The following is a 24,747-nucleotide window of genomic DNA, read 5'->3' as shown; positions in this document are numbered from 1 at the left end:
TTTGCTAATTTCTTTATTTTAAAATATCACATTTCAGGAAGGCTACTTGCATAGGATTTTCAAGAAAATTTCAAAGAAAATGTGCCACACAGGCACTATTTTTTTTTCTACCACCACTATTGAAAAAGAGTCTTCTGGACCATGAAGGAACATGCCCACTTACCTAGCAATTCAGCAGCCGTCGTCTGCAGCACTATACTATTTTTGAAAATCTGATTCTTACTTAGCAAAAGATGCCCAATATGTAATACGAAAACAACCTAAGAATCTAACCACAGAAATGGATAAGTCACAGCAGGAATGAATAGCAACGGTAAGTGTTTCTAGGTTCCAAATTGTGGTCTTTGCGGTTGTAGTGCTACCTTTTGAATGATAGATTTGCTTCTGTGAGTACTGTATTTCACTTGACAAATGAGAACACTTTATTATTGCCTTAATTAAAACCAAAACAAACCCCAAAACTACTCATCATGCCCATATCGCCAACAGATAGAATCTGTTACACATGTGCAGTAGTTGCAATATTGTTGGGTTTTCCTTCTTTTTAATCTGGATCTGTGACATTAATAAGCATGTGTTGGGGCTATAATAAGTAAACTCTTATGCTAGTGACCCTCCAAGACATCCTAAAAAGTGGGATTTAATCTCAAAATATATTTGTACTTGCATTTGAACTTCAGCTGTGATGTTTCTCAGCACCTTCAGACAAACCTAATTCATCATAAATCTCACACAGACGTAAAGGTAATAATTAATCTTTTTTCTCCAATTTCATTTCTACCTAGGGACAAATTGAACTCCTGAAATTAAGACTTAATATTTATCTTCAGCTTCCAAAAGAGAAGATAAATGCTTGAATACCTTCTTTTTGGTGGAGCTTTTCGAAGTTCCATTCTTTAATGTAAAGAAAGAAAATCATACACAACAACACAGGCTTCAAAGAGCACCCACTCATTACCATAGAAATAGCACAGTCACTCAGTGCACCTTCCTCTGACTATAGTTTCAGTGTCAAGACTGCAAGCTCAAAGGTGCACTTTTTTTGCCAAAAAAAAAGACCTACTTTTTGTCTACTAAGCTATTATTTTGTGAGGGAAGAATAATGGAACTTCAGTCCAATTTAAATGACACATTGTCTGTCAGCCAAGTAGATCCGTTCTGAACGGCATGCCCCTGATGGCTGGACATGGCTTACAAACTCGGCTTAATTTCATGCCTACTGAAGAAATAGGTGAATAATGCCAATAGCTACAAAAACGATTTTAGAAGTTTCAGAATATTTCAGATATAGATACCATTGACTTATGCAGCAACAAAAGACAACATATGCAAGACAATACAAACTTTCATTGCCATGCCTGCTGCACATAAACACTTCCTAGTTTACTTTTTTTTTTGGTTGCCCTATTGTATTCTAAATCCCATGGTATTATTATGTAAAGTATAACACGAGGCAGATGAAGCTCTCTCTGTTGGGCATCCATTTAACCAGCCCAGAAACATGCTTTTTTCTTCATATTTGTGCTTTCTAAGACTGCAGAAGAAAAAGATTATTATTCTGGAGCCACAGCTGATGAGAACTGCAACTTTGAAAACACCACGCGTGTTCAGAAATTAATTCGGCATCAGATAGCTTAGTTCCTCAACAATAACTTAGAAGACATGAACCAAGCCACTGATTTATTTACAGAAAGACTGTTTCATCCACAGTCCACCTCTTCACACCTTGCAAATTGCCTCAGCAGTATTAATTCAGACAGTGTGTTGCCAGTAAGAAAACAGATTTGTTCATCTCCATCCTACTCACATGGCACTGTGCGGAGGTAGAGATTGTCTCTTATGATCTGCTGGAGCTCATGGTCTACTGAACCTTTCTGGAACCGTAAATTGAGGTAGTGACGAAGGTCCTTATCAACAATGCCTCCTGTCAAGGAAAAGACAAATGAAAGCGTGATTTAAAAATATATTGCTTTGACGGAAGCAATGAATCACTTGTAAAGTCTCAGTGGCTCATTTTACTTCATTTTTCTCTCACAACAGATGACAGAAGCACAAGGAGATTTCTGGTTAAGGCATGCAGTTGATATAATATTACTTAGTATTGATAACTGTAAAGACTAAAACCAGCTAATGACAACTAACTGGCTAAATCTGTACAGTTCAGGAAATACATACAGGATTACACACAGAGGTGTCATTTTTTTTCTGCACAAAACTGCAACATCTTGCTGGTGTATCACTACCAACATGTGTAACTAAATAATACATTATTGGGTTATTATGTTCCCTGTGATCTTGTACCAATTTTCCACCTGCTTATTAAACCAAGGAATCATAGTTCAAAACATCTCTGTAATGTTTGGTGTTTTCAGTCCAAGTATGATCAGAATAAAAGGCAGCAATACTTAATGATAATATAGATACGATATAGGCTTTCATGTTATTTATTTCTAACAGCACTGAGATCTGGAAAAGACATTATATGAAACAAGGGTATGTATTTTATTTCCACCACTGATAAGAGTCATTAGTAACACAACATCTGAGCATAAGATTGCAATGTGGAAAACAAATGAGTTAGAAAAACCTGTATTTGCCACTTTTAATATAATTTTAGGACAAAACAACTTAAAGTACTGTTTAGTCACTGACTGGTGTATCATGTTCCACTATTAAAGGCATACCTATAAATCTAATCCGACATGATTAATCAGCATTTCCTGATATAGTTCCTCTCTATTTCTTTTAACCTGGAGTATGGATCACGTTTATAATTATGGAAAAAAAGTCTATAAATAACTGCATTTCTTCCTTCTCTGAAATTATTACATAAGAAAAATATAGAAAATCATTACTACACTGAGTTCTGACATATGTTCCTGAGATGAAAAATTGCAAGCAGATAGATCCCTAACTTGTTGCTTCCTACATTCAACCTTAAAACATTTTTTCAAATGGCATTTGCTATTGAACCCTCTGCCAAAAGTCTTATTGACTTGGACTATATAAAGATTTTCCCGTAAAAAAGAACAAGTAACATTCCTACCTCATTATTTGAAAGGCACTGCAGAGCACAAATGGCTATAAATTACAATATAGTTCCTCTTACAGCTATTCCTATTTATCTGCCAATTACAAATACATAATCTTATTATTGCTGCTCTTTGTCAATAGCTTCAAAACCTTTTGTTCCAGGTTTATAAAAAGCTTATAAATATTTTCTGCCATCTTTAGCAAAAGGCAAAAATCCAGCAGACTTTCATAATCAGAAGAAAAAAAACAAAACAAAACAAAAAGCCCCAGCTTACAACAGACACAAAGAAATACCTGTGTGCCCAGCTCCCAGAGGCTGAGAACTTCCATCCAGATTGCTGTTATTCCAGGATCCCAGCTGAGCCACTTAGTCTATGCCTTGGGTACCACTAACCCTGTTTCTAGTGATGGGCTCATTCTGCAGACCAGACCATCCTTAATCCAGCTAATTTCTGATGAGATTTCGGCGGAGGTGAGGCTAGATAGGGCTGCAGAGAGACGCTCTGCTCCTGATCGGAATCAGTTGTCCTTTCTGATCGGCTGCAGAGAGTAAAGGTCCTGCAGCTCTTGCTCTTCTCTCTCTAATATACAGAACATGCCCAGTGATGCAGATGCTTTCTGGCAGTCTGAGGAAATGCCAGCTCGAGAACAACAGCTGTAGCCTGCCCACTGACATAAACCTGAATCATTCAACTTCTGACATAAGTAAGTTTAGGAACCTACACAGATTTCTGACCCTCAAAGAGCATTTTTTATTTACAGCCTTTTGCTTCAAACACAGCCATTTACTTCACCATGTGTTAACGAATGCACTAAAACCTCCCAAGCACTTCATAAAAAGAGTCACCTGATATTTTTGGCAAACTGCATATTCCAGACTGGAGTATAAAAACGTATATTCACATGAGGAGATACCCACAGCTTTGTGTTTGTTAGATAGAGATTCAAAAGCCAAAGTTTGTAAAAGAAATAAAACCTGTACATGGTGCAGAGGAAAAAACATGTCAGCCTTCAAGCACAAGGGAAAAATATGATTTTTTCTTAATATACGAGTATATACTGTAAGATTAGCAAAGTCTATTTTAAAGAGCAGTCAGATGAATGAACTAAAGACAGCACATGTACAACTGACAAATTTCCCTCTTTGAAAGTCATTCTGTTTCCTGACCTGACATTTTTCAGTTCTTTGGGCATAAGCTATAGTTTTTTTTGAATCCACTATAACAATGAATTTTACACCCTGGAAAGTGTAAAAAATAAAATAGTTCAGGAGTCCGGAAGGGCAGATGCAATATTTTCAATTCATCCTTCCAATTGCCATTCTTCTGCTTTTCTCCCCTAAAAACCTTTTGTCATTTTACCTGATGTTTGTCAAAAGCGTACTTGACACCAGACGTGCTTTCCAGGTATTTATAGTGCCTGGGCTTTTGAGCAGCCTGAGCCTTTTAAAGTACAAGCAGAACAAAATCTTGAGTGTGCTAGTATGGTGCCATAAGACTTTTTCCAAGAGACTGTAGTGATTTGAAGGTATGTAAACCAGCCTTGATATAGCAGCAGTGAATTATATCTTGAGTTACAGACTATATAAATCAAGAATAACATGAGTAATAATAATAGGACTATGTCATCCAAAAGGCTGAAATAAGAGATAGAAATTAGTAACGTTTTTTTCACTTTGGAGGGAAAAAAAGAAAGTTAGGGACATTGTCAGCAAGTTCATAGAAAGAGTAGCAATCAGAGATTGTTTTTACAGGCAGTAACAACACTCCACTATTTAGTGGTCCCATCCAACCCAGTTAGACAAGTGTCCAGTACCCACGACTGATTTGGTTTCTATAAAATACAACTTCCCATTATTTTCTCTTTTTGCAGCACAGTGAAAGCCACAGAGATGTTGAAAAATTCCTGACATGAACCTAATCCCCTAGTTCTCTATCATTCCCAGCCAGTCCGCAGTGCAGGACCTTGGGATGATGCTCAGGGGCCGCCTGGTACCACCAACCCCACCGAGGCCACACGTGGCTCCCGAGGAGGAGCTTGGAGAGAAGGAGCTCACAGAGGCCACGTCCCACTCGCCGTGCACGTGAAAGGAAGAGCTGGTGTGTGTCAGGGGTATTACACAGCGCGAGCTTTACAAACCCAACCCAGAGACCATCATTAAATTGGTTCTTTGGCCGCTGCCGCAGGAGGAGGCCGACAGCTGCGCGATGGAGCGTGCACTGGCTTGCGGCCATGCAGGGCTTCTTTTTTTATTTCTTTTTCCTGGCTTTAGGCCTATACTCTGTTTCAGTTTCATTTCACTCCAATGAATCCCATTGCTTTGCTAGCTGGGAAATATAGGACATGTATTAAACACTTCCAGTAACGACCTCTTGCATAATGTATGTCTGGTTTAGGTACAGCTACCAATCATGATGGGAAACTCATAACCGTGACTGAATTTGATTCCAGAGATTATAAAATTAGATACACTTGGTTGAACTAAAAAATGCTCTGTTTGCATGTTTTACTTATGAATCTAATGAGGAAAGTCTATCTTTTTCAGTGTTTTAATACATTTCTGTCAGGTTTCCTTCCCTTCTTAAAATCTAGTAGCAAAGTCCGATCAGAAAAGAAATACAGTAAGAACACATATACACAGGGGTACTGAATAGTTTGTAGCTCATTAAAAGATTCAAAACTGAAAAAGATAATTGCTATTTCTGAGAATATGACAGGAATAAAGGTTTATCATTTTCCCTATACCCTCAATATTGTAACTTTTGTTTAAAGCTTCCCATTTGGTAACACATTGATGCTGCAGCTGGAGTCTACTCTTGTATTTTATTTTTCAGTGAAGGACTTGTAAACATGATCATCCCTCTGCTTTTCCCACGATGTCAGCTCTAAATTTATTTCTTACTGAACCTGGTTTGGTTAATTATTCGTTTTTTAAGAGTACAATCAATTGCATCACAGTCAATAAAAAATGTATTACATATTTTATTTGCTGTGATTAATATTTAAAAGATTTCAGGTTCTCTGGGTTCTATAAGTACTCCTAGTTAGAAATATCTATAAGCAAGCAAGATTCTTACATCTAGATTTGCATTTGTACATGACCCGTGTCTGAGGAAAATAAAGGAAATATCTCAGGATCTGTACCCTCTTAAAGCAGAAAAGCTCATAAACTTTTAGTACAAACTACCTCCTGTCTTCCACTGCACTACTTGAATCAATCCGTGTCTCCCCTTGTTTTCAACAAGCTCTCACTTCTGACTGTAATTATAAGACATATATTTGGCCAAGTGAAATGCCTTTGCTGAACAGGCTTTCATCAGCTTCAGTAGGACTATTCCACTGAAGAGTTTTACCCCAAATATTTACTCAGGTGCTACCTGGAGCTTTATATTAATACTACGTTATGCTTCCATGGATATCCGACAATACCTCTAGTTTCTTCTGCACCTCTTCAGTAGAAGACATGCAATGTGGTGCAGGTGAGACCAACGTGTCTTTCGTCATTCACAGATGATCTAAATGACCTTTCAATCAGCAGCCTAAATGACAGCCTGAGTTCTTTAAACTAGATATCAGGAAGGTCTGATTTATTAGTCCTTTTCTCTACTGATCAGATAAAAAAAGTATTTTGGCCATGAAAGTGGCTCCAAGATTTTTTTTGTGTGTGTTACTCTCCCCGGAATATATAAAGTAAATCATAGCCATCATAAATAAAAAGCTGTGTACATGGTTTAATTGCTCATTTCTGAATATTTTTAAATGGTCCTGTAAGATTTCAGGATACCCAAAATTATCACATACAACCTTCCCCAGTCATCCACATCAGTTTAGTGACACCATGCCCACTCACCTACAAAAATCTCTATGACTTTTTCATTCCAGTGTATATGACCTAGCCAGAGGTGACCCACAATTTACTCCTCCAGTCCTGTTCTCCTGACCCACACAGCTCCAGGCTGGTGCATGCACAAAAAAAAACAACACAAGCTTGAGCAGCAGTGAGGGACTGGTGCTATTGAAAGAGAGCCCATGTCAGCCAGGGCTCCAAGAGACTCCTGCCAACACACAATTCTCACTGTGAGCTCCATAAAGCAATTGAAAATATTTTAAACATCAAATAATATTAAAACTGCCACATCCTTTCTTTTCTCAATGTTTCTTTTCCCAATGTTTCTTTTCCCAGAGGGTCCTCTCAGGAGAAGCGCATCAGACTTTTTTCTTTTTCCACAAGTCCAGTGATATTTTATTGTGATAAACTTAAAAAAAAAACCCTTGAGAAAACACTCATCAAAGAGGAATTGGTTATTATACTTACACATATTAATTGCTAGTGTTAGTAGTGCAAACAATACTTTTTAAACAAATGAAGTATGTCTTATCTTAGTACTTGATTAATAAAGATGTAATGCATTTAACATTTCTGAACCAGTATGAGATTATATGCTTTAACAATTTATTTAACTAGCAAGAGTAACCAAAAAATAACTTTAAAGATAGAATATGAAAATTCCCAGTAATATCAATATTGGTTGGATTTTAAAAGGATTCATTATGAAAATACAGTCTGCAGCTAAGCCTATTATATAAAGGAAATTATTCTCAACAAACCTATGTAGTGTTCAGAGGAGTATAAAGATGAAGGCTGGCATTTCTCTGATCATTATATATTGGGCATATTGAACCCTGGAAGTTCCTCCAGGTTTCCATGTAAAATACGTAATCACTGTTACAGTAGTCTGAAAACAGTGCAGCAAATTTTTAGTAAATTATAAGAAGCAAGTATTACATTCCAGTCATCAGCTGAAGGTTACAGATTTTATATCCCTAGATTAAACTCTGTGGGTCTTCTTTGAACTTCTGCACTACCTTCAGCCAAGTCTTCCATCAGACTTATCTGCAAAGTCTCAAACCATCAGGGTTGAGCTATCATCTCTGTGGAATGCGTACGATAAAGTGTGATGGAGAACCAAGAGGGAATTATGCAAGAAAAGTAGAGTCCTCAGGAAGAAAATTAATTTATTCCATACTTGAGACTACTAAAATGAATTCTATTTTGTGGTCCTTTACTGGAGACCTAAACAAATTGCAATAGTAAAGGCTTTGGAAATTTGTACATCTTGTACATGCCACATATGATGAAAAATATTTTAAGGTTTAGTTTATTCACAGTGAAATGACCTACTCTTTTATAGCCTAGTATTTTGTAGGTTTTCCTTTTCTCTTTGTGTATGGATTAGATTACTAATCTTTTTGCTTATTGTGTCTTTTACATTATATCTCATACACATGTATGTTGTATTTCTCACACATGCACTTCCATCCTTAGATATATCTTTCAATTTCTCCCCCCTAGCATTTCAATATCAAAGCTGTAAAATGCAGAAGTATAGGGCTTACGGGATAAATTGCACAAGGATAGCAGTATATACACACTATAGACTGTATTAAAAACCAAACAAAACCAACAAAATCTAGCCAAGCAACAAATAATTATCCCCATGATGAGCATCCATATTTGGATGTTGTCTCAGTGCAAATATGTAATTCCATAATCTCTGTGGGTGATGTCTTTCACCTGCTCTCCTCAGACCAGGAGACAGTCTGAGGTTTGTACACTCTTTGATCTCCAGAGTGGACAACCTGGGTTACATCTGCCCTTGTGGCACCTTCTACTGGGGCAGTCTGAGGAAGGACCAGATCAACAGGACACTCTGCAGCAGCAACAAGGGGAGACCAGCAGCACTGGGGGTAGACTGATCCTTGGAATACTGTGAAATCATATCATGACCTGGATTTATTTTTCTTAGTTTTGTGGCTAACCTTAATCCTCTGTTTGAAATGTAAGACCCAAGTGTGCACTGTGCCAGAAGCAAAAATGTGGTTTGTAATGATATGGGAGACTGTATCAGCAGGAGACTCAGCTGAGCCAAACACATCTGCGTTTGGTACCTTGTCTCAGATTACTGAACTTCAGCTCTCATTAAAGCAGTAGATCTGCAGCCCTCGTGGCTGCAGAAAGAGCCTTCCATCGTGAAGCCAGCTACAGCACATTCTAGAGTCCACTGGCAGCGTCAACATGGACTTTGAGACAGCCGCCCCTAGGTCAGCCTCAGAGAACTGCCATTTAACAGGTAAAACCATTTTGTAGCTCTGTTATTTAGAGGTACTTTGCTTTATTCTCTTCAGTTAATTGACTGCCAGGCACAGATGTTGTAGTTTCTGGGAAATACCGTGATTTAATTGGCTGGTAAAAAAACAAAAAAAGCCTAGCTGTACTTCATGTAACAGAGAGGGCACTTTGCTTTCAGAACACTAAGGTTTTATTTGGTGTTCTAGTTAGAAGGTGTATAAATAAAGCAAAAATGATATTCAAATACTGCTGCTGTACCTACACAAAGGCTGTCTGGAAATGAATTGCCTTTTATTTTAGTTTGGAAACTCACTAAAGTAACATTTCCTAATTATGAAGAAGAGCTGTTTGTAGGTGCCTCCTGTAAATCATTGATTTGACTGATAACTTACAAATAAACATTAATGTTTGCTACTCAGATATTTAAAAGATTGTAATTGTTCCTAAAATACTTACTGCAAGGGAAATAATTACCTTTATGGATGCTTTTGACAAACACTAAATTGTAAGGGATTATATGTTTACTTACCAAGTGAGAATGTCAAAAGTGACACTCTATAAAGGGTGAGTGTCATGAGGATGGAGCCAGGCTCTTCTTGGTGACAACCAATGATAGGACAAGGGGTAATGGGTTCAAACTGGAACACAAGAGAGGTTCCACTTAAATTTGAGAAGAAACTTCTTCTCAGTGAGGGTAACAGAACACTGGAACAGGCTGCCCAGGGAGGTTGTGGAGTCTCCTCCTTTGGAGACATTCAAAACTCACCTGGACACATTCCTGTGTAACCTCATCTGAGTGTTCCTGCTCCGGCAGGGGGATTGGACTGGATGATCTTTTGAGGTCGCTTCCAATCCCTGACATTCTGTGATTCTGTGACTCGGCCTGCGCAGTCATATAGAGCCCAGCCACATCTGCAAGGACACATTTCTTCTCTTGAGACTTAAACATATTTACAAAATGCTTACTTCAAATACTGCCTGGCATTTGGATGCTCCCACTCATAGAATTCTCCTTTTGGACAAAGAGCACCACAACAGAGCTTAAAACTTGCTAAGGCCACTGTTTGTTATGTGACCTACCTGCCAGATACAGCTCCCAAAGGAAATGATGGAAAGGTCCCAACTGACCTCAACAAGAACAGTTCAAAAAGGGAGATCGACCACATTATTGGTATTCTTCTAAAGACAAAACTTCTTTGAAAATTGATGGCACATAATGCTGAAAACTCATAGAATAAGCTTATACGACGGATTGACTGTAGCATAGTAAAAACATTTGAACAGAACTAATAAGGCTTGTTCTAGCTTCAGAAAAAAACCACATTTTTATTGCTATTTGGGCTGGATATATTGCCAGGAAGCTGTTTTGAATTCTAGGAAAATCCGTATTAGCCACAAATGTCCAATAGAAAAGTTAACCAAGGGGGAAAAAAAGAGTCATAAAGATGTCAGAATTTTATGTTTTAATCAAAATATAGCAGAATATTTTTTCATGTATATACTTGGAAAAAAAAAAAAAAGAAGTCATGTTTCTCTCTGTGTGCCGCTTACTGACATGCTCATTAGAAAAAAACACACTTACAAATTGACTTCTGTGGAAAAGCTCAAATGCAGCATTAATCTCTGATTCACAGTAATGGTGATAATGTGGGACTCATTCATTCTGGCTGGGTACAAATTATGCCTCTTTGCGTCAGTTTAATTCTCTCTGCTGTGAGTCACCCAACACCAAAACTCTGCAACCTCTCTTGGGGTCATGTGGCAGAGCAGCAACCTTAGTGCTCAGAATACCTGCAACAAGGGCATGTTCAGACAGTATTCATCAGGAACCAACCATCTGCATCTCAGTTGTACCCAAAGCCATCCCTCGTCTCCAAATCTGGAGCCTCCATGGTCCTCTATGGGCCTCCCTCCAGGCTGTGCTGAGGGCTACATAGATAGATTGCTGGTCTTCAAGAAGAATCTGTTACAAGTTTTATAACTGAAACAAAAGTAGAAGTTACAAGAGCATATTCAAAATTGTCTTACTGTGGACAAATATTCTGCTACTGTTCTGTTTAACACTCCTGTTTTCTTTGAAAGCAGCAATGTGACTGTTCATCTACTAGGGACACAAATGTTCCTTTACTCTAATGCTCTTTTAGTTTTATCTTCTTTGTGGAAGACAAATGTGATGGAAGTTTAAGGTTTGACAAGTGTTTGAATAAAATATGAAAGACTGGATTGGAATAGTGGCATAGTTTTACCATACTTGAATTATTTGAAAGGTATTCTACTTAAATCATAGCTGCACAATTTTAATTGCTTGAGATAGAGACTTATTTTTGTTACTTCTGGAAGTAATATTGCCATATTATAATAATAGGCTGTGAATTCTATGCTGACATTTTGTAAGAAGAGAGAGATTAATCTGGGTAAAAAAAATCCCAGTAACACACAATTTATGAGGGAAGTGAGCTCACAAAGACTGCCATTGTATGAGTTCTAATAATAGTTACAAAACAAGATTTAAGTTGCTATCTGAATCATGGGAGCCCAGTTTTTTAGTTTTTACAGCATCTCAGTCTGCACCCATAATGTACCATGAAAAATCACTACCATAATACATTACTTCCTGGCTTTCTAATAGCTTATTGCATAAATAACAGAACACAATTTTGCAGATTTTATACTCATGAAACTTATCAAGTGCAAACTCATCTTGCAAAAGATAAACTGCACTTTGAAAGCAGAGGTCACAAAACTGTTGCTGATGTCTGAGACTGAATGGCAAATATTTTTAAAATGCATATCCTTCACCCAAAAGACTATTTTCCTGAATCAAATGTCACGGCATTCCTATCAAGTCAAAGCAAGAGTAAAACACTAAGAAAAATTAAAGTGAGATGTGTTTTACAGCCATTTCTCAGTAATGGGAAATTAAGACAACACAAAATATGCCAATAAGCCTGAGGTTGAGAACCTGTCTCACAGCTTCATACGCAATGCAGTATTCAGAACACTTAAATGACATGGTCCCCTCTGTTTCTCCTCTGTGTGATGTGCCTTTCAGCTTGAAGTCACAGTGATACCACCTCCCAGCTACCACACAAGTTAAACAGGGTTGTGTTCAGTCAGTAACTGAGCAGAGAATTCCTCAGCACATGAAACCAAAATGAAAGTCACGGTGGAGATTGAGCAAATGATGCTCTTCCTTCTGAGCCGAGAGAGGGCGAGTGCCTCAGCATGTTGAGGCCACAGGACCAGTGGATGCATTGTATAGTCCTTGCAGGACAGTGTTGGAGTGGAGTGAAAGTTGCAGTACTAATTGAACAGGTCATTGTCAGGCTTAAAAATAAATGAATGAAGAAATAATTCCACTAGCAGTGGACATAATATTTAGAGCTTTACAAAAAGACTGACACTGTTAATCCCCCAAGAAGTATAGCCAACATATTTCTAAGGCTATATATTATTCAGGTTTTCATTTTGGGAGTTAGAGCCTTTCACCAAAAAGTGGTTTTCTTTCCCTGTCTGAGGGGTCCATTCTCTCTAAGGCACCAGGATGGTTAAATGCTTCATAGGTAATTACTGTTAGGAAAAAAAAATAAACAAACAACAAACTCTCTGATTAAAAGTATATAAAAAGTTGGAAATAGTTCACAATTTCAGTATAAAAGTAGTTTTTTAAAAAGCTAGATATAACTAGAAAAATCTATTAAAAAGTAAGCATTTACTGTTTAAAATGACTACATAATACGGCATAAGTAATCCTATTCTCTTTCTTGAAGACATGTAAAAGTTCACCATTCTTTGTTTATGCAGTCTTATAAACCGATTCATAACCTTACAAGAATAATTAATAATTCATACAAATAATTAAAGCACTGGCATAAAGAATATATTTTGGTATGGGAAAGAAAAGTGAAGGTACAAATAAACCAACATATTTGCTTGGTTTTGACATAAGGTTGAAAGAAGTACTTATTTGTCAGTGAAATGTCTTTTATCATGACAAACTTATTCACCATTGTAGCACAACAGCAATACAGATAGTATCTCTTACCTTAATATAAAACCCATTCAAAGTATTTTCTGGCCCAATCCATCACATTAAGCAAGCCTCAAAAATGTACATGCAAGTACAATCAAAGCAGTGTAAATTTTGGTAAAAGACTGAGTCATACTTCCATATGAAAAATTAAAATGAAGTTGTTGAGGCCTCAGTAGCACTGTGCAGGATCATGCGTTGAGTTTGCTACAGTGTGTCTCTAGAACAACTTTGACATTTTCCCTTACTTATGTGTGAATTACATCCAGCAAGATTTGCCATGCTCTGGGCCCTCTCACAGAATGTCAGGGATTGAAAGGGACCTCGAAAGATCATCCAGACCAATCCCCGTGCCGGAGCAGGAACATTTAGATGAGGTTACACAGGAATGTGTCCAGGGGGGTTTAAACGTCTCCAGAGAAGGAGACTCCACAACCTCTCTGGGCAGCCTATTCCAGTGCTCTGAAGTTTCTTCTCATATTTAAGTGGAACCTCCAAGTATTTTGCCAAAGACAAGGAAGAACCGAAGTGCCCGTCAGAGCCTGGGTGCTCTGGCTGCTGCAGCAGGATGGACAGACAGCCTCTCTAATGCTGTCTCTGAGTCACTCTCGCTTAGTTACAACTTCTACAGTCCCTTTATTTTTCATGTGTAAAAAAGAAAATCTTACTTACAGAGAGAAGCTAACAGGATAAAAGGCAAACAAATAACTAAGCACCAAATACAACAGACAGATTTGCAGATGACCAAGCAAATGGCTTCCATGCACTTACTGCTGGCAGTGTTTTCTATGCAGTGACAATATCGCAATTCACTTCTATGCAGGGACACAGACTGCATTGACCCGTGTCTCTCTATCAGTCAACAATAGCAGATGCCCAGCCCGCAAAGACAAGGTAGTTGCAAATTAGCTTGTTCTCAAAAAGCCACAAAAATAGGTTTGATTTTTAAATTAAAAAATGAAGGTCTTTGTAATGTCACTCAATCAGCACTTTCAAATTACTGTATGTCGCTAGGCCCAGCCAACAAAGCAACAATTTTAGGCAATCAGAGGTACCTTTTGTGTAGCATGGTACTTTAGCATAAAAGACAACACTTGGTTTTGGAGCACTGAACCAGCTGCTCGGTGCATGAAGAAGCTGTTACATTCTGGGACAGTCTCGGTTGGTTAGTTGAGTCCCCTTGTGTTGATTCAATTAGCACTGCTGGAAAACGCAAATGACCGAAAGAGACGCTGTGCATTGTGCAAAATTACATTGTGCAAAATGTGTGCGCTTACATAATATGTTGCAACAGAGAAATGAAATGCTCCTGTTCCCAGGAGCTCCAGGCAGGCAGATGGTGGGTACTCCAGCAAGATCATACACTTTGCCTGCAGAGAAGCGATGCCCTCAACCTCTGGGGAAGAGGCTGCTGCTCCACTTCTGTAATACCCCAGTTTGCTGATCCACAGAACAAAACACAGGATTACAGCTGGGCTAAAACTGCTCACTCTGCATCCCCAGAAGCAGGAAGGTGTCACAACAGGGGACAAAAATGAGATGACAGAATTATTTTTTTCACCCTTCAGGCACATTGTCCCCATGGCAATGATCTACTGGACTGAAATCAATACAGTCTGGAGTTCAGAAGAATGCTTAGTTGTTTCATACAGAATTTATTACATTTTCACAGTTGTTACTTAATTAAAAGAGAAAACTAGTGGGCTAAAATCATGGGACAATAAAGGATTTGGCAAGCCGCTGAGGTGTGGATTAATAGCTACACATTTTCAGCTTTATCTGCGCACGTTAAGGTCAGTATCAGTGTGCACATGGTACAAAGCCATAAGAGTGCCTCTGACAGAATATTGTTAAGGAGGACGTGCCTTTAATTTCACCTGCCTTTCTCTGTTGAGATTTTGATGCACATCTCATAAAATATTAAACCTGTACTGCCCCAGTGCCATTTCCTTCTGCTAGTGCTGCACATCAAATATGCTATAAGTAAGCTTTATATCATATAAGAAATAACAGCAATTTGCCTTTTATTTCTTTATCTTTTTTTTTTCTTTTTACAGCTTGACAATATTAAACTAGTATGCATAGATAATAGAGAGATTTATGGTTTTAAATCACGAAGCTAGTAAAAAATTTCTGGTTTTGTAAGACTGCAATAAAAAAAGAAAATTAAATAAATAAAGGACCCGATTCATGGATTCATACAGCTTAATGAAATTAAATGTGTAAAGAGACCCTGTCTAAAACTGCTTTTTCTTCCTTTGCTCTTTAATCTTTCCCTCTTTTCAATATATATTCTTTTATCTTGAATTTGAGTTTCCTTCTAGCCTTTTCTTCTATGCTTTTGCTTCTCCTGTTGCACTCTTATCTTGCCTTTCCCACCTCTCCTCTCTTTTTTTGATGCTCTCAATACCTGTTTATTTCTAGCATGATAACTGAAGACTGCCATAAGGTGGCGAGTGCTGTCGTAAGCACCAGGTCTGCCAGTATTAAACACGTCTGTGTATATCTGCATGAATCTCATGCATCTATGTCCTTATACCTCTTCCATGCAATAGTTCAGAACCAAGGAAATAGCTTGTAAAACAGGAAATATCCATATATGTCTATATCAGTATTTGTGACGGATACGCTTGACCTCCACTAATCAAACCAGCTGCAGTTTGGTACAGGCTCCAAAGGAGGTAAAAGCCTGAGCTGCAGTTGGACCAAGAACTAAGCACAACAAACAGGGATGAGGTGTGAGTGCCAGGAGTCTCGTGCAGACCTTCCCTCTGTATGCAATGTGACTACGAGCCAACCACTTTATTCCATAAATACGACAGTCTGGGTGAGCCTACTTTGAGCTCTCCCTGCCAGACTAGCATGGCTGTATGGCAATGACCTTTTACTAATCACAGACAAATGGATGACACCAAGTTAGGTTTTATATTAATCACTTGGCTTACATAAGTAAGTTTTAAATAAAATGAGTCACCTCAAACTATAAGGTCATGTGATTTTTAGTATACTATTTAGTATTACTTAGTAACTAAACTTTCTTAAACTGTATGTTGTAAAATTCTGCTTATATTTACCAAACTTGTATCTACTTCAGCAAAACAAAGCAACTATAAACCATCAACATCACTTCCAAGATAAGACCTGTATTGTACCTTATTGAGCAAAACAGGATCCATTCAATCAAAATAACACCTTCAAGGCCAGCACGAAGCAGCAACATGTGCAGCTAAAATGGGCCCATCTGAAGACAGTGAAAGAATCCAATGAGAAGCAAGAAGACCATCATGTGAGTAGTGGGTAAGTAGTTTGCAAGGGTATAATTACCCAGGAACTTCTATGCTTGGTTGGGCACCTCTTCAAAGGCACTGAGCTGGAGCCGACTCTGCGACTGTACTACTCCATTAGCTTATTTACTTCTATGAATTTTGGTGCCTGAGAGTTTGCTTCAAAAGACCTAAGATCCAGACTTCAGAGCAAGCTGGCACCAGACCCCTAGCGGGGAGGTAAAGAGGTTGAGATGCAGAATGATGAAACTGAAATCCTAGCCAAGCGACAGAAAGAATCAGGTGTGCACTTTTAATCCTTTGGCCACAGATACATATAGTCCCCTACCAGTATTCTCTTACCCTCTATGTCTCTTAGACACGAACCATTAATCAAGTCTGGACTAAGTTTGGATCCAGCTGCACCCAGACTTCTCCCTCAGAAGGAGTTTGGAAAGCAAGGGGATACATTCTGAACTTCATCACTCAACTGGAGGGCCCCCCCTTACCTTTTCACATCTCTTGTCCCTGTATAAATCACTCTAAACCAACTCTCACCTGATTCTCCCTGGCATATTTCCTCCATGCAGTAATAGAGTGAACCTTGTCAATGAACTCTATCAAGTTGCACTCTTCTTTAAGTGATCTAAACATTGCTCTGTGGCAAGCAGGACCCTAAATCACTCATCCACAACAGTATATCATGAACAGACCAGCCTAAAGACTTCCAGATTATAACACTGGGAAAAAATGTTTTTGCTTGCTTTTTTTTTTTTTTTTCAGAAACATCTAAAGCAAGTTGCAATAGTGTTGGAATGTCCGTTAAACTCCAAACCCAGATTCAGGACTAGGCTTTTGATATGAAAATAGTGGACTCCTGAGAGGGAATTATTAGAGCCTCTCTTGTTTTAACTGAGAAGATGAGGGAAGTGCAAATCATATTTGCCTCTGGAAAACAAAACAAAACAAAACACCCAAAACATTTCAAGAAGTTTCCAAACGTGTAATGTTGGTTGAAGCTTGGAGCAAGTAATCAGAAAGAATGGCTGGCTGCTTCAAGACAAACTTCAGTTGAAGCTGTGATCTTATTCATGAGGTGAATTCAGAGGTGTTCCACAAAGACCTCTGGGTTTTGGTGTTTTAATTAAACAAATGGAAGGGAGACATTTCAAAGAAAATTGAGTAGCATAGTCTCTACAGTCATCTTTCTAATCAGCAAAAGACTGAAGATACCAGGAAAAAAAAATTCTGACTTTTGTTCTTAAGGAACACATAAAAGATGTACTAATTCACCAGTTGTCAAGGAAGAGATGGCAGATGCAGTAATTCAGAAAAGGAATAGTCTATGTATGGAGTTAAATAGTCTGTGTATGGAGTTCATAGCTTTTTTTGGTTGGAGATATTTCAATGATAAAGGGAATGCTGCACATCAAGGAAAACCGAGAGGAAAGCTAATATCATGGACTTCATGACCACTCATTGTTGGACACTTCCTGGATTATCCTCATCCAAAATGAACCCAGTCTGCAGCCTGGGAGACCGATCCTCAGGATGAACTAAAATGTGACAAAGCAGGGACCATCAGGATATTGACTTCAGCAGAACATTCCTGATCTGAACTGAAATGCTGATGCACATGCATCCACCTTTGCTTTCTCGCTGATTGCCATCAATACACTGAACTCCGAAGAAAAAACTTTGCTATGACGGCAGATTTCAGCTCCTCGTCCAACAGCTGTGGAGATGTATAATGTGTGTATAGATTTTCCACTGAGTGCTTTGATGAAAGGAGTGACTAAAGCAGGTTTTGATTATATTTATAACTTTTTCAGTAACAGCTGTCAGGAATTTAGACTATGGTCATTATACAAATTTGATTAATTTCTGATGGGAATAAATCACTATCCATTAATGATTTTATTTTTTCTGATAATAATATAAAATTAATTTCTCATTGCAAGAATTTTTCTCCTGTTTTTCTAAATTATTTCTTTTTCTGCTGTACTAACATGTGTTCTGCCTCTTCCTTTTCCTTCTCTTCCACAGGCAACACATAAAGGTTGTCCATGGCCTTAACAAGTACCTGAAGAGATACCTGATAGTACCGCCACTTTTGTTTTTTATTATTATTAATCCATGTATTAATTAATGCCCAAAATCAACACCACAAGAGGAAAAAGGATGTATTAGGGGAGAGCAGCCAACTATTGCACTGCACACAAGAAAAATGTTACCAAAAAATACTGGTTATTATAAATAATTTATTCAGATTTTCAGATTCAAAGTAGTCAGGCTGCCAAAGGCTACTGAAACAATGACTGGCTTAGAAAAATGTCACTGAGCAATTTGTATGTCTATAAACATGGAACTGAACATGAGACAGACTTAGTATGACTGTTTGAAAAAAAAATATGTTTTAAGGCAAATTACATTTTCTGGATTTCTGCATGACCAATGTGGGAATTTAAAAGCTTTGTACTGAGAAGTCAGATCTATCATTTGATGGCTGCAGACCTGGAAAGATCAAAAACCTGTCCAAAGACAGGCAAAGGCATACAGTTATATTTTAAGATTACACTTATTAATGTTCTATGTTCAAGGTTAGAAAAAAAACATTAGATCATTTAGTCTGACATCCCATACACTGCAGGACATGCTATTTCAGCCATCTGTGTTAAGCTTATTAATTTATGTTTGCTACAGCACTTTCCAGAAAGGTCTATAGGCTTGAAGTCGGGAAAAGGTGGAAACTCCCCTCTTTCTTTTGTAGTTTAGATGGCCTCAGTCTTACAAATTTATGCCCTAATTTTAATTTGAATGTCTCTAACTTCAATTTCCAGTCCTTGGCTGGAGTATCTCTCTTTCCCTGCAACAATGAAATACCTGGAATAGCTCCATGAAAAAATGTGTGCATCATAAATGAAACCACTTCCTTTTTCCTTTCTCCTTTCCTTTCCTTTCCTTTCCTTTCCTTTCCTTTCCTTTCCTTTCCTTTCCTTTCCTTTCCTTTCCTTTCCTTTCCTTTCCTTTCCTTTCCTTTCCTTTCCTTTCCTTTCCTTTCCTTTCCTTTCCTTTCCTTTCCTTTTTTCCTTTCCTTTCCTTTCCTTTCCTTTCCTTTCCTTTCCTTTCCTTTCCTTTCCTTTCCTTTCCTTTCCTTTCCTTTCCTTTCCTTTCCTTTCCTTTCCTTTCCTTTCCTTTCCTTTCCTTTCCTTTCCTTTCCTTTCCTTTCCTTTCCTTTCCTTTCCTTTCCTTTCCTTTCCTTTCCTTTCCTTTCCTTTCCTTTCCTTTCCTTTCCTTTCCTTTCCTTTCCTTTCCTTTCCTTTCCTTTCCTTTTTTCCTTTCCTTTCCTTTCCCCCTCCCCTCCCCTCCCCTCCCCTCCCCTCCCCTCCCCTCCCCTCCCCTCCCCTCCCCTCCCCTCCCCTCCCCTCCCCTCCCCTCCCCTCCCCTCCCCTCCCCTCCCCTCCCCTTCTTCCCTTTTTTTTTCTTTCCACTGGTATTGTTTAACGAACTGAGCAACTGAATTTCCCTGTTTTTACATCTCTTGGATGTTTTTCCCTGCAGCTGATTTCTAATTTGTCTACGTCACATCTCAAGAAAAGAGAGTGGAGCTTCACACAAACTCGCCCCTGCCTCACCAGGAGCCACCACATGCCCATGACTGCACCACCACTGAAATATGACTGCACCACCACTGAAATCACAAAGAGTTTAATGCCTCTTTACAGGAAAGAACTGAAACTAACTCTTAGCTCTTCTGAAAATCACCCTGTTTTTCACACTGCCTGTAGAATGCTGTATATTTAAATGTATTGCAATAGCAGAACAAGAAATCTTTCAGTGGTGATGCTCTTCCAACTGGCAGTCACAGTACAACTATTTAGGGAAAGGAAATGGTTGAACAATTACAAAACAAAGCAGGAAATAATTTAGCCGTAGTGTCAATCACACTGTTCAATGGCACAGATGACCAGTATGAGAGATGCTCTAAGGAGCTCTTTGAAAAGACAAAGGTATTTACTGTGATTCCAAAGTCAGGCACTAAAACAGGCGGTGGATGTCTATATATTTGTGCTGATCTGGGCCTAGAAAACTTCAGCATCGCAAGATAAAAATGAAGGAGAAAAGCTGAAGACAAACAGAAAAATGTTTGCAAGAAGAACAAAGACTTAAACATTATTTCCTCTCTGAAAACTTGACTTGCACCTTTCTGCACAAATACCTCTAAAAATCTAGTTTCCTTTTACACATATATTCCAATAACTTTCACCTACTTGCCTAAAGTTTATAGGTACTGATATATTGAGCTGTTTATGATACAGAACAGACTGCATTTTACAACACAACATACTATGGTAGAATCATATTTCTTGCTATTACTGAAAAAGAATCTCTTAAGTCTTCTAAATCTAGGAAAATAAAAACTGCAATTTGATGAGACAATAGGTGTTTTGGGATGTGCTCATAATTACTGATATTTCCCACCCCTTTATTTCTAGTAGGTATTTGCACAAATTTAAAATTAGTATAAAGCTCTGATTCTCATCCAAAGTACATTTAAAGCCTTACTCACTTTTAAATTGTAAACATAATGGGAAGGCCAATAGAAAATAAGCTCCTTTTCATCTTTAACATTTCTGCTATTATGAGCCATATGTAATAACAGAGACAGATCTGAGGTCGTGTGACATTATACAGTATTAAGTAAGCAATCATATCATTAAGGAATATCAGAATATATATGTGCACAGGGGACAGAGGTAACACTATTTATTCAACCTTAGCTGGCATTTCACAGCTTCTGAAGGCTTAATCAGCTAACATTAACATTCTTCTTACACTCTAGGGATGTACTTTACACCACACTTTTTTCTAAGGCAAATGCTGTTGTATCTAGGTGGTTTCAAGCCCCCATCCTGCAAAGCAGTCAGTAGATCGTTCAATAGATGCTACACTTAGAAAGGAAAAGATGTATTGATGATTAGTGGAACAAAATAATGAGAAAATTAGTGTAATGAACACAAGATACTTGAAATTTCCAGACTCCTTTTGGCACACACAGAAGACAGGACATCACTCTGCTTGATAAGATCATATTAGACCTTCTACTTAACATGTGCTTCTTCTAAATAAAAACATAAATTAATTTTCATATGTTTTTCTTCAGCTCTAAGTTCATCAAAAAAGGAAGATACAGCAGTCAATGCCCATAGAAGCAGATAATTGATTATATAGCATGATATTTCTTATTTTTTAATCAGTTTCTCTCAGCATACTTTAAGATTTTTCAGCTTTTCCTAGACCATGCTCTAAATTATGGCACATCCCTATAATGATGGGTATGGTACGTCATTCACACCTTTTCCATAGCCAAGACATCTCTTCTAGGAGCAACGGGAACTCTGGTGTCTTCCCGCACCTGAAAGACTGATGACTTGGTCAACTAAAGTGCCACGTTTTTGAATTTCTCCGATGGCATAACAGGACATTTAAAATTAAAGATATTCCAGCCTGGGCAGATTTCTTTTCCTACAGTATTGCTATTATCATGTTTGTCAGCACTGCAGTTAAAGGTTTTCATCACTCAAGGCCTTAAGACACCTTCCATTCAGCAACCAGAAGTCCCAGTGCTTTCAAAAATGAATTTATATTGCCTTGGCCTCCATTAACAGGTACGATCCTTTCTGGCTGGTAGGCTAATTTTTACATTCCAAACCAGACACTACACAAAATACTATTTGCTGCAAATTATTTTCTGCATTTTAAAGAACAGCATTTGGGCTGGTCCTTCCTCCAAGAAATATGAGCTATCATTCCTCTAGAAGAAGCTTCTAAGAGAGAGTGGCTTTTTGACTTTTTAGGCCTGTTTCTCAAGAAAGATATATATATATATATATTTTTTAAAATTTAGAAGTCTCAAGATGTAAAGCAGTAAATAAGGCTCGCTTGCTTTAATTATTTAAAAATTTTAGAGGCTTTATTTTAAAAGCAATCTAAGTCTGGATGTAAATGATATTATTCAGAAACAGTTTTCCTTTATTCCAATGACATATATTCCTTCAAAAATTACTTTGGAAGATCCTTTTCTTGAAACAAAACACTCCTTTACAACATATTTTCATTAAAAGACACAGAACATCAGTGAAATGTGCAAACAGCTTCTTAAAAATAGGATTTTACATATTGCAGTCCTGTAGCTGGCACTGGGCTTTGAAAACACTTGTTTAAACAGTGATTCCTGGAATGGAGCCGCATTGCTTAGAAGCACCATGTCCAGTGCTGGTGCATTAGGAGTAAAACAGATATGCTGAAAATCATTGGAATTTCCCTTACCTCACAGTAGTATGGATGACTTTTCTCTGCAAGAATTAACAGCTAACAAGGGATAAAAGCCTATAAAAAGACCAATATGGCTCTTTAGTTGATATTAAGGCTACCTTTAAATGTTAGATGCAACACAAAGGTGAATAATCTAGCAAAGTATATACACATTCAAAATAAAACCTTGTTCTCTTTGTCTTGTATATTAGGTGGTCGAAATACTACCTGTAGTTTATGTGCTGAAGGTCAATTAGATCAATGCTGTCCTCCCGTCCATAGAATAAAATCAGTTTGAGTACACACCTCCTGGGCTGGCTAATAAGTTCCTGCTGAGGTGCTATCTGAGAAGATCATTCACCAGCCTCTGCATTTGAAACCAACATTTAAAAGCAATTTGTAAAACCAGCATGTTTATGAAGTTGCATTCTGGACCATGCAGCTGCTAAATTTACTGCGTTTGGAAATTCTAATTCTACAGATACCTACAGAAAATGGGTAAGATCAAATTTCACAGATAATCTGCTTTGTAACCTGTGATTTGCACATGAAAATCTTTGCAGCAAAATATCTCAATGGTGTTTTCACATCAGTAGGTTTCAGCCACAGCATGCTATACTTTAACAAAAAGAAAATTGTTGTGTTGTTACAGAAAGACTTTTTAAAACGTTTTGACGAGTCTCAGAAAAGTCTTAGAGATTCCTTGCAACAGTATTTTTACCATACCTACAGAAATACGATCTTTGGTTTTCTTTAAGGCCATCACTTTACAATTTCATAGATTCAACTGGATAAAAGTAGAGGTATTACGCCGTTACCACCTATTCTCATCAATCGGTTTGCTTTTCCCCATACTCTTTTCTCCCAATGTAAGACAGCATTGTAGCTCTTACACTGCATAATTCTGAATAAAAATGCCGCATTTATAAAACTGGGGAATGACAGTTACAGAGAAAAAGGCATTAAATCAAATTCTTTTTATTCTACTTGCTATCCATTTTATTTTGTCGCCACTGTCTATAGTTCTCATCTTTCACTTCTGTATTAATAGTAAAAAAACCCCACAACTCTATGTAGCTCTATTATCTTTGAGGGTATAAATTTCAGATTCCCCCTCAAAATGCCTTTAGGACAGTTACAAAACTGAAGGCACATATTTTTTTTTTTCCTGCAAAAGAAGATACTCATGTCTAATCTTCTGAAGTTACAGACTCCAAACATGCCATGGAGGCAGAGGGATGGCCAGTGCCTGCTATTCTCCCCAGCCACGGGGCATCACCCAGGCTGTTCATAGTTCCTGCCTTTCTTCACTGTCATACACTACTTGCTTTCATTTCCTTTCAGCTTTTAATTTCGTAAAGGCGTCTCTGATGGCATTTTGACTTGTCAAGGATTTAATGCTGCAGATATTGGAAAAGGAAAATTAAAATGGAAAACGACCCAAACCACCGAAGCTGAGGGATTCATGACTCCCACAACCCCACGCATCTTCCATTTTTCACTTACTAGGGATAAATTAAAGGTTCCATGGAACAAATGTGATTCATCTTTAGCTATCTAAGAGTCAGACATCCAGTCTGAGGTAGTCATTGTGTCTCCCTCTGCAGTTAACACAGCAACACAGGTACCATCGGCCAATACTGAAATAGATTTCTGAGTTGGGAGAACGACTGCTTTGGACAGTCTGTTTATTTCCAATGTCAACAGAGGGGTTGAAAGTTATACACCTAATGTTTACACACTTAAACTGAGAGGGCGCATCCTGCCCAGCACCTCCACAGTGCACAGCAGAGCACATGGAGACCGAAGCTCGGTGCAGCTGCAGCAGCACAAAGCTCATGTTGCAAGTCCTGCTCCCCAACAAGGCTGATCCGCTGGAGCCCAACACGGTGCTGTGGCAGTGGTGACACCTCCACCATCTGGGCTGGGCTAACTGCAGCTACACAGGCTGAGTTACAAGACCTGGCTGTAGACGT

At 38.2% G+C, this 24,747-nt stretch overlaps 1 protein-coding gene across 5 annotated transcripts in view; it reads right to left on the bottom strand.

The window, feature by feature from the left end:
- Positions 1–24,747, bottom strand: part of MAGI2 (membrane associated guanylate kinase, WW and PDZ domain containing 2) — a 741,411-nt gene that overhangs the window by 509,114 nt on the left and 207,550 nt on the right. For 4 of the 5 annotated variants that reach the window (XM_082044483.1, XM_082044484.1, XM_082044485.1 and 1 more), the window contains exon 2: positions 1,808–1,924. In XM_082044483.1, coding sequence (XP_081900609.1) covers positions 1,808–1,924 — 117 coding nt within the window. Of the gene's footprint in view, positions 1–1,807; positions 1,925–14,248; positions 14,390–24,747 lie in introns of those variants that run through there. The other variant, XM_082044487.1, reaches the window with a different exon arrangement.

This window comes from Streptopelia decaocto, assembly GCF_964273445.1.
Source record: "Streptopelia decaocto genome assembly, chromosome: 1".
NCBI lineage: Eukaryota > Metazoa > Chordata > Aves > Columbiformes > Columbidae > Streptopelia > Streptopelia decaocto.
This window is presented reverse-complemented; position numbering and strand designations above follow the sequence as displayed.